This window comes from Hipposideros armiger, unplaced genomic scaffold (assembly GCF_001890085.2).
Source record: "Hipposideros armiger isolate ML-2016 unplaced genomic scaffold, ASM189008v1 scaffold_82, whole genome shotgun sequence".
Classification (NCBI taxonomy): Eukaryota; Metazoa; Chordata; class Mammalia; order Chiroptera; family Hipposideridae; genus Hipposideros; species Hipposideros armiger.
In genome coordinates this window covers 1,944,192-1,955,420 of record NW_017731432.1, presented here as the reverse complement: position 1 = coordinate 1,955,420, position 11,229 = coordinate 1,944,192, and the positions used below count along the sequence as shown (strand labels likewise).

General features: G+C 37.5%; 1 protein-coding gene across 4 annotated transcripts in view; it reads left to right on the top strand.

The window, feature by feature from the left end:
• Window positions 1-11,229, top strand: part of FOXJ3 (forkhead box J3) — a 161,751-nt gene that overhangs the window by 133,411 nt on the left and 17,111 nt on the right. For all 4 annotated transcript variants that reach the window (XM_019643848.1, XM_019643847.1, XM_019643846.1 and 1 more), the window contains 4 exons: window positions 1,628-1,799; window positions 4,523-4,939; window positions 8,680-8,781; window positions 9,162-9,353. In XM_019643848.1, coding sequence (XP_019499393.1) covers window positions 1,628-1,799; window positions 4,523-4,939; window positions 8,680-8,781; window positions 9,162-9,353 — 883 coding nt within the window. The remainder of the gene's footprint in view (window positions 1-1,627; window positions 1,800-4,522; window positions 4,940-8,679; window positions 8,782-9,161; window positions 9,354-11,229) is intronic.

Below are 11,229 nucleotides of genomic sequence, written 5' to 3'. Positions count from 1 at the left end.
GAGGAAAAGTTAAAGAAACATTTATAGAACTAGGTACAGAAGTAAGAACAAACATGTCTGCTACACTAGTACATGTAAGAGGTTAAACTCCTCTGTTAAAAAAACTAGACATTGTAGACTGCTATTTTTCATTTAACAACAAGATACCAAGCTGGTCATCAAGCATTCCTTAAGCAACAGTGCAGCGTCAGCTGCTGGTTGGGTTGTCACGTGTCCATAGATTGAGCCTATAAGCACACAGTGAGCCCAGATGCATTGAGATAGTTTTAATTACTTATACAGACAGTACAAGCCACATCAGTATGGCGTCACATCCCACAGGACGACCCCAAATCAGAGGAGCCAGATGACAGACCATACATGTGGTGGGGTCACTGTAGTGGAGGAACAAATTCCATACCGCACCTAAGTAGTTTTATAACTTGCAGCTAGCTGTACCCTATGGGAGTAAGGTAGAAAATTCCCTGTCACACTGGAAACGGAGGCAGATGAGAGGCTGTCTCTGAGGAAATTCCTGCAAGATAGAGAGGTGGGCAAGAAACTGCCCCATCGCTGCCTCCTACAAGGTAGGATGGTGGTAAGAATTTGCTCCTCAAAAGACCACGTATCATCCCACATTCTGGGATAATCACAGGGTGCTCCACCAAGGCTTAGGTCATCCTGCCATTCAGACTTGTCTATGTGGCCTGTGTGGAGATGTGTAAGGTTGCCAGCGTGCCAGTGGCCGAGCCATTCTTCTACACAAAAGTCACATTTTCCCATGTTATTGCAGACTCCTTGTGAGCATCATTTTGAATGGCTGCATAAATTTACAGTGAGTGTTTATGTCTTAAGTTTTCAAAACACTAAACAAATGGTAGTTGACCACCCCTTGATGAAATCTTTTAAGAAATGCAGCTAAAATTTTTTTATTAATTTTATTTCTAATTGTGCTGCCTTCAAAGATAATTCTTATTTTCTGGTATTTATGGTGCTTTTTTTCCCCTCCTGCATAGCTCACACCCCTGATCTATTTTGTTTTTTCTCAGAACCTCCTTTGTCTTTTACCTTTGATTTCTCATTTTTCCCAGTTTCATTAAATAATAAAACAAACAAACAAACAAACAAACAAACCCCCAAAAAAACTTGCCTAGAAATGATGAGTCAGATGTATTGAAGTCCCTTGCTGCTTTGGACAGTGCTATACAAACTGATCACAGTATTTGAGTTTAAATACTTACAGATGAATTGAAATGTTAGTAGTTTCATACATAGTATAGTGACATTTGAGATGAAATTGCTTCTGTAGAAATAAAGGTACTGAAACTGGAAGGGTTCTAGGCCTAGCTTGTCACTTATTTGTATGATTTTTGTGAAGATCATTTAACTTCTTTTAGCTCTTTCCCCTCTTCTGTGAATTGTGGAGATTGGATTAGATTTCTGTGGTTCTTCCAAATCCGAGTTAACAATTTTGTGGTCTGTACTTTTTATATATCCAGCTTAAATAGAGGACGGGAAAGCTGAAGGCAGGGAGAGTATTTCCTTTAGATTCTAGAAACTAGTTTAATATTTTCAGTTATCTATGTTATATAACAAACTGATTCTAATATAGAGCTACTAAATTAGTAGTATTTTCTTTTAATGCTAGGTGACAAACCACCCAGAACCAGTCTCTCAGTCATTGACTCCTCAGCAGCCACAGTACAACCTTCCAGAACGAGACAAACAACTACTTTTCTCAGAATATAATTTTGAAGATCTCAGTGCCTCATTTCGGAGCCTTTATAAGTCAGTTTTTGAGCAGTCACTTAGTCAACAAGGTGAGGTTTTTAAAAATACTTTTTTGTAAAGTAAATTTTTATTGAAAAATTTTCTTTTAAGAATTGTTTTTACATAACAGCTGTTATATTTCCTTAATCTTAGAACATTATCTTTATGATCAGGATTGGATGCTCTTTGTGTCTTTACTATGCTCTGTGTATTTATATCATAGCACAAGAATGGCAGATAAATTTCATCTTGCATGACTACTTCACTCGATTACTAGTGGTGTCCGGGAGTACTGCATTGAAGAATTCTGATATTGCACCTGTGCCATGTGGGAAAGAGTGCCATGGTTAATAAGTTATGTCTGGCATGTGAAGTGTTTGAGTGGTAAATGTTGCCTTTCTGTTATGACTGGTATTAGGAAAGAGGTAACTTGGAATATGGAAGCACCCAATTTGTAATTTCATGTATGGCACTTACAAGGGAACACATTGGTTAGTGATATGCTCTGGGACATTATTTTATATAACATACTTAAATTAGATTTTAACACAAAGTGATTTTGGTTGAGATGCAGTATAGTGTCTCAACCAAATGCTAGATAGTTGCTATTATATGTTACTGTGCCATTAGCTGCTGGTTTAATTTTAGTCAGTCATGTGATAGGATCAAAATGTCACATTGTCTTTCTCCCATAGAACACTTGTCAGATATTGTTAGGAACTCTACTGTTGAAGCAATGTCCTAGCTTCTTTGTTTGACAGATTATTTTTATCCCAATTCAGAGTTTACCTGATCGCTGCAGTGAACAAAATATGTTAGACAAAAATCCTGGTCTTCATAGAGTTTACATTTTAATACTTGTTATACAAGTGTTATATATAGCAATGAGTATCAGTAGCTTGTATAGGCAGTTGGTTTTTCTGGTTAAAGTAAGATTCATGTATTTTCTCAAATTTTATCTTAAATTTTTATCTATAAGGGTACAAAAAGAAATAATATAAGACTGCTAAGTAGATCCAACCTTGGTGATCATAATAGAAAAATACTGGCTTTTAAATAACAATGGTGACAATTTCTGAAACCCATAATGCTATTTCATCAAACTTAAAATTAAAAAAAAGCATTGATAGGAATTCTGGGTTCTGGTCCAGGTTCTACCATCAAGTTAACTTCCCCTCTCTAGAATTCAGCATCCCCATTTGTACAGTGAAGAAGATTACATTAGGTCAGTGGTTTTCAGGAGTCCTTGGCTTTTGTGAACGTCTCGGAGTAGAAGTGTGCAGATGAAGAGAGACCTAGCAGGCTCCCTTCCCTGGCTTCAAAAAATGCAACTTTCCATATATCAGTTTTACATATTGGGCTTCTGAAAGATGTTTTGTTTCACTTTATTTAAAAATAGTTTTGGATTGAAAATGTTGGTATGGATCATATCTAGATTCCCTCTTAAAATGCTAGGACTTTATTGGAAATAGATAATGAAATAACCGCTTTTTTCATCTTACTGTAATAACTCTATAGATTCCCTATAAATGATAGTTTTCCAGGGTCAAAGCAAGAACTTTCATTAAGTCTTCTACTTCTAAAACCTTACTAAATTTTAAAATTATTTTACAATGTACTCTTAATAGAATTTTTCCATTAATGACAAGTATGAGAATAATTTTATTTTTGTTTAAAAAGTTGATTTCTTTTATTGACTGACAACTATGTTGTGGGATTTTATTTTTCATTTAATAACATTTTTTGTATTTGGTTCAGCAAAACATGGTATGAGCCATCCTTTGGGATATGAAAATAACCTAGTTATAGAATGAAATATTACAGTAGATTTATTAAAATGAGTACCTACCTGCAAACCAAACATACATTATTTTTAACATTAGGCACCTCTGGCCTAATCAGCATTATCATCATCATAACAGCTAACATTTACTGAGCTCATCCTGTAGCCTGCACTTGGCATCATGTCATGTAATCCTCACACCAACTCTATGAAGTAGGTACTATTATCATACCCATTTATAGCTGAGGTAATTGTGGCTTGGAGAGGTTAATAACTTGCTAGAGTTTCCCAGTGTGTCAACGGCAATGCAGAGACTTTAATCTGTACTTTCTGGTGTCAAGTATGTGGTCTTAACCCCTAAACTGTGTGTCTCAAAGATGTTGCTAGAGTAATCGAAAAGCAGTAGAGGTGGCAGTTGTTTTGCTTAGTCTTAAGGATTCTAGCCACCTTAAACTAGAAGTTTTTGGAGTAGTCAAAGGAAGAGATCAGAAATAACTGGGCTTTATTTTTCCCTTCCTCTGTCAAAGCTTTGGTCTGCAGGCCTATAGAGAGCCACCTTGACTGTGACCCAACACCTTTCCCACTCTTCCCCTAACACTGACTCATCTTTCAGGACCCCACTCAGACACTGCCTCTTCAAGGAAGGCTTCTCTGTATCTCCAGCCCCTTCCCATCTGAACAGGCAAGAAGCGGAGTTCCTGTAGCCCCGCTGTGCACTTTTGCCTTAGTACTTCTATTGCTGGACATAATCTCTTTTAGCGTCTCTCTTCCACTCGACCATAGGCTGTTCGAGGACAGGGAATGATGTTTCTTACTCTTCTCAGCTCCAGAGCCGGGTGTCTGGTGGATGTTCCATCAACACTTGTTAAACTGAACCAAAGTTGCTTCTTGACAACATACTTGGCTCTCTAAATAATTTTGCAAATGTGTGTCATAAAACATAACTGAAACCTGACCATAAATGCTCTTGCTTCTCTGTGTTGTTTTCAGGCTTGATGAACATCCCTCCCGAATCTTCCCAGCAGTCCCACACTTCGTGTTCCTATCAGCACTCGCCCAGCAGCACAGTGAGCTCTCACCCACACAGCAACCAAAGCAGCCTGTCCAACAGCCATGGCGGTGGCCTCAACGCCACGGGCAGTAACTCGGTTGCACAAGTCTCTCTGTCCCACCCCCAGATGCACACACAGCCATCTCCACACCCGCCCCATCGACCGCATGGCTTACCACAGCATCCGCAGCGTCCCCAGCATCCAGCACCACACCCTCAGCAGCACAGCCAGCTCCAGTCCCCTCATCCCCAGCACCCCTCTCCACACCAACACATGCAGCACCATTCGAATCATCAGCATCAGACGTTAACCCATCAGGCACCCCCACCCCCACCACAGGTATCCTGTAACTCTGGTAAGTTTTTGTCTCCTGACTTGTGTTTGGCTTACTGTGAATTAGGATCTGTCCTTTGTTATCTGGGGCTTATGTATATTTATTACCAACTCTCTTCTCATCTGTCTTTTTTTGTGTTTCCTTGCTATAATCCTATAGTTGTTACTCATTTAAGCATAGGTTGACCTGGAGATTTTCTTTTTTTTTTTAACTGAGCCATCCTGCCACCTTTTAGCAGCTCAGCTCAGCTTGGGCTGGGCATCGAACCACTGTTGCTCAAAGCTCAAACTCTTGAGCAAGCTCTTAACCCACTGAGCCACTCGGCCGGCCCCTGGAGATTTTCTTGATTAAAATTTATTGTGGCAATATAGGCATACTCAGCAACCCTTGCAGATTTTAGTTTTAACTCTTATTTTGTCCTTCTGGAAAACAAATTATTTTGTGAGTACAGCTGACCCTTGAATAATGCAGTGGTTAGGGGCCCTGACTCCCTTGCTTCCCCAGTGCAGTTGGAAATCTGTGTATAACTTTTGACTCCCCAGTCATCCCTGTTGGTTCCCAAACCTCCCTCAGATACCAAAATCTGTGGATGCTCAAGTCCCTTATATGAAACGGCATAGAACAGTGCATGTAGTTGGCCTTCTACATCCACGGATTGAAAATACAGTCAGCTGTATATTTATTGAGAACAACCTGTGTGTGAATGGATTCATGCAGTTCAGACCCATGTTTTTCAATGGTCAGCTGTATTTGACAAAAGAATGGAATGTACAGTCTTTTATGATTCAGTGGGGTATAGAAGAAAGAGCATAATAATATGTATGGTGTCAGATGGGTACTAGATTTATCGGGGTGATCACCTCATAAGTTACATAAATGCCTAACCACTGTTGTACACTTGAAATTAATATAATATTTATGTCAACTGTAATTGAAAAAATTTTTTAAATATTAAAGAGAAAGAGCATAGATTTATGTCAGAAAGACGTGTATTTGAATCCTCATTATGGCTGTTAAGACCTTTGGTGTATTACTTAACTTTTTTCAGTCTTGTTATTTTCTCATCTATAAAAATGAAAATAAGATACCTTGACATATGGTAGTGTTATGAGGCTCACATTGAGAATACAAATATGAAATACATTGCATTTAAGTATTCAGTGAATGCTCCCACTCTTCCTTTCTTTGGTTAATTCTTCCCAAGTATCTTCATTTTAGAATGATAGATTACAAAGAAAGAAAACATGTTTCATATCCTGTTTTTTAAAAAAAATCTGTTGCTCCTCAGATAGGTCTTGATGGTTTCTGGTGAGATGCTTACTGACATTGCTTATAGACCCAGCAGTCTTTGCATTGCAGAACTCCAAGGGGTGCCACAGACATAGACCACTAAGTGAGTGGGGGCCCTTTGGAGTTATGCAAATACAGGTCCTTCCCTCAGCTTGCCTGGCTGCCCACTTCCCAACTATGTCACTGATAAGAATTTTATCCTGAAGGGACAGTTGCCAAGTGCTAGACAGTGCTAGTTCTTACCAATTAAATATTGACGACTGTTTCAGGCAGTTGTACTATTGTCAGGGAAATGAACTTTAGATAGTGCATACTATCTCTTTTTTATTTTGATTTTGCTTTAAATTTTACATTTTTCTAAAACTGTTTCCTTATTTACAAAGTAGAAAAAGTAATACAATCTTTTGGGGGGATATTAAATAAGGTACAAAAGTGCATAGCAGAACACTTGAAATTTAGTAAGTTTCTTTTAACAGTTTATTTTATTTGCCATTATTAATTCTAAGTAGAACAAAATCTAGAATAAAATAAGAGATTGGGTATAGTTCTGCCTTGATAGACTGCTAAAACATAAAACATCTTGAGATTGTTTTTAGATCTATGCCTAGAGAAAAGGGTACATAATATATAGACCCCTTTTGTAACTCTTAGTTCAGTCACTATTATCTACCTTTTAATGTCGATACATTCTTTGGAAATTTAAGCTTGTTCTTAATATGATTTTGAGGATTGACTAAGGATTATAGAGATTGGGTATCAGTAGAAGCCTGTAATGCTCTGGTCATACCTTTCTTTTTGTTAAGTCTAATGATTGCCAGGGGAGAAAAAAAGTACTATTACTGCTGAAAACAATCCATGATGTGCCCTTAATGGCCTGTTATACCAGTGGTTGCTTGCCAGAGAATGAAAATAGACTTCCACCTTAGGATGTTAGGAAAAATTGTGGCTGTGATAATAATTAACCTCTTTAAATTATAAGTTTCTCATTTATAAAAGGACTAATTAATAAGCAGGTTGTCTTTAATAGGGGAGGAATGGAGGACCTAACAGTTGTTTGAGTACCCATTATGTGCAAGGCAATTTAGATACATTATCTCATATTATTCTCCCAAATCAAGTATAAATTAACACATTCAGTAGGAAAAGTGTAACTCAAAGAAATTCAGCAGTTTGTTCAAAATCATACTGCTCATAAGTGGTAGAACTGGAATATATCCTGGCCTATCAGAGCTCAGAGCCTGTAACACCAGTTATTCTAAAAGGACTAAAATCAGCAGACATTCTCTGAGTGGGTAGGGTTTGCTCAGCCACTCTCTGCAGAGATTGCTTTACTTTGTATTGCCAAGTCAACATTTATTATAGGATCTGAGAGTCGGATAGACTTGGATGTTTGTGGCTCACTTTGGGCATTAATTTAATATTTTCCCCCAACAAATTTCTCCCTGAATTATGAGTTGCCTGAGGATAGGGTCATGTTTTCTCTGGTTCTTTGTTTATGTTTTAAAAATCCATAATTGGCAGAATTTTGTAAATCAAGTAGCCAGTAGTTGATAATTATCTGTGATGTAGCAAAAAATCCTTTTTATTCTTACTTTCATCCAAACCGGGGTGCTCCTGAAAATAGAGTAAATTGGGCAGTAGTCACTGAATAGAGAATATTCTTTCTCTATTCAGCACTGTCTCTTTGAGGGTAGTTCTTACTCCATGCCTCTGAGTGGTGACCACTTTGCTGGCATACAGACTACCGAGTCTTAACTCTTCTGATGAGGTTACAAAAGAGGACACTGTTCCTGACTAGAAATGCCCTGGTTTGGACTCTTCAGCATTTCTTAGAGAAGTTGCAGTATTCTCCCTTGCTGCCTCGACAGGAGGACTGTGTTAAGGCATTTCTCACTGCTAAGGTTGCCTTAGAAGAAACCTCTCCTTTTACTATACAGTCTAATACACCCCCAATAAGTAAGTGCTGTAAGTTATACTGTTCATTGCTTCTAAATGTGTACCTGCCTCTAAGTGATAAAGAACATATCTCTTAAAATCACAATAAGACAGGAAGAGGAACTTTTATGTAGGAGGAAATAACTGATTTGTATGACTTGTCCTGCCTGCTCATTTATTTGTACTGTACAAATATAAAGAGCAGTTATTAAGTTTGACAATTTGCAAGTGCCAGACTAGAGCTTAGAAGCCCTGGGTTCTAGTCCTGCATTCATTATAGTGACCTTGCTAAGTTATACCACCTTTCTGGGGTCAGCTTTTTTTTATTTGTAAAACGGAGGGAAATAATACTTTCCCTGCCTGTCTCACAGTGCAGGTTGCCCCAACACATGATAATAATGGGTGTGAATCCGTTTGTATAACTGGATAGAGATCTGCCAATGTCAGAAATAAGGTTAGCTCATTGTCTTCCCTTACTATATACTTCAAACTTTCGCTATCCAAGATTCATAATATTGTCAATATTATTTTTATAGGTGTTCCCAATGATTGGTATGCAACACTTGATATGCTAAAAGAAAGCTGTCGAATTGCCAGCAGTGTTAATTGGTCAGATGTAGACCTTTCACAGTTTCAAGGTGAGTATTGGTTCTTTTTGACATATAACCAAATACACATACTGTTTTCTCTGGTAGATTAAGTTTCTTTGTAATGGAAATAAACATCTCCTTATATAGCGTTTTATTTGCAGTTGATAGTATGCTTAAAAACAACACTTTGCAAAATTCATAATTAAGTCTTTTGATGTAGTAGAGGGTCATGGACAAGAGTTCTGAAAGAAATCTGACCACATTTAAAATAATCAGACTTTGAATAATTTAAAAACGTCATTCTTTGTTTCATGTGCAAATCAGTACCAGTGGAAATTTTGAGGGCCAAAAAAAATTGTGTCTTGTTATTTTCTTTGCAATATTTGCGGAACTGTGCATGCTAACTATTTCTAATGCTTTCCTCATAGGTTTGATGGAGAGTATGAGACAGGCAGATCTCAAGAACTGGTCTTTAGATCAGGTTCAGTTTGCTGATCTCTGTTCTTCTCTTAATCAGTTCTTTACACAAACTGGCCTTATCCACTCACAGAGTAATGTTCAGCAAAATGTCTGTCATGGTGCCATGCATCCTTCAAAACCTTCCCAGCACATTGGAACAGGTACTGGTTTATCTTGATTTCCTCATTCATATGAAGTTTAGTAACTGTCTGAGGCAACTTGATACATTGTTAATGATGACAGTGATCCATTTATAGCTTTTTAATCCTAAGAAACGAATGAAATCAAATAATGCATGCATTTAAGGTGTGTCTTAGGAAAATTGAGGTAAACTTTTTCGTCAGGATTTATGTGACTTTTATTGTTTACAATTTACTTTCCTTTGTGACCTTTTAAGTTTTCAAACAAGAATTAAATGTCTTAGGATTCTTACATTTTTATAAGGACATAATTATGAAGTTATATCCATTTAAATTTGTATATACTTAAAATGAAAGTCTTATTTTTATATATCTTCTAAGAGTGTTAAACAAAATTAAAGTTGAAAGTTTACTTGAAGAGTGGGCATAATGGTAAAGTCTCATTGCTGTTTTACTCTGGACTCAAAATTTGTGCTCTGTATTTTTCATCTCACTTTCTTCCTTTACCCTTTACCCTTGTAGCCATCTCTGTTTTACTCCGATTGTAGTGCCCATGGTTTTCTTTTCTTAAGTTTCTGTTCTGTAGGTATTTACTATTCAAGTTCTCCCTCACCATTTTAATTTCTTGCTGCCTTTATCCCCAAATTGACTTCTTTTCTGTGTGTTATTTTGATTTTGCATTTGATGCTAAAAAGCCCTCTTTTTTCTTAGCTAAATTGCTTCCTCCAACCGTTATCTCAGCTTACTTCACATATTTGGACTTCCTATGTTCTCAAGATCCCTAGTCAGGCTACATTTTTCTTTTTGTGAAATCTATTTTTGTGTCTTTTGATACAATAGAAATCTTCCATCTTTGCTTCTTCCATTTTGAATAGCTTACCTAACTTGAAACCCTCAATGACTGTTTGATTTTGGTGACTTATTCATTCTATAAATTATATCTTTACAGGAGCCTCATTCGGTGCCTGGAATATAGGAGGTACTAAGTATTAGCTAAATTAACTGAGTGTCCTCCATGTACCAGATACTAAGTTTATTTTTTGGTAACTCTGTAGTTACCAAAAATCTAATGTGTACCTGTGGAAATCAGATTCTCTCCCTTCACAGGGTTTGCTGGTGTTTTGTTTTTGTTTGTTTTTTAAATTGTTGTAGTCTGTCCTTGTGCCAAGGTTCAACCTAAGGTTTAAACTTAAGGTTTTCTCAGGTCATTTCTGAGCCTGTGTTTTTCTCGTGGCACTGGTGATCAATTTCTTATTTTCCCTTTATATGCAGTTGTTTTACAATGTCCTAGTCTTTAATGTCTGGCTCCCAAAAGAGGAAAAAAAGAAATGCAAGAGGGGATGGAAAGAGCACTAGCCCGTTAAGTCCCCTGGAAATCAATTCAGCTAGAGGGGCGGGGGTTGCTGCATTGAGCAGAGGTGCAACCACAGTGGTCACCCTCCTTTTTATCTGCATCTCTGGGATAGAAGCAAGTCATCGATCAGAGTACAGATCTCCAGTGTTTGGAGAATAGTGTCCTTTTCGCCCTGTAAGCTGTGTGTAAAGTGTGTAAACTATTGTAGAAACATGTGCACAGCTATCTGCTGTGGAGGTAAGGAGGGGTAAGGGATAGGCAGCTACTGCTGTGCTAGAGCTGAAATTAACCAACATTAACTGCAGATTATCATCCAAGCCTTCTTCTGCAAGTTACAAGCTTTGGAGAGACTCCAGAATTCCAAAGTAGTTAACATGAGATTCCACCAGTGCAATTTTGTCTAGGTTGGGAGACAGATTCCTGGTCCTTCCTACTCCACCATCTTTCTAGAATCCTCCCTATATTCATTTTTAAGTTTCAAGATTTATATACCGTATTGTGTATTTTCATTTATGTGCCTTCTTCTATTTCATCTTTTTTTTT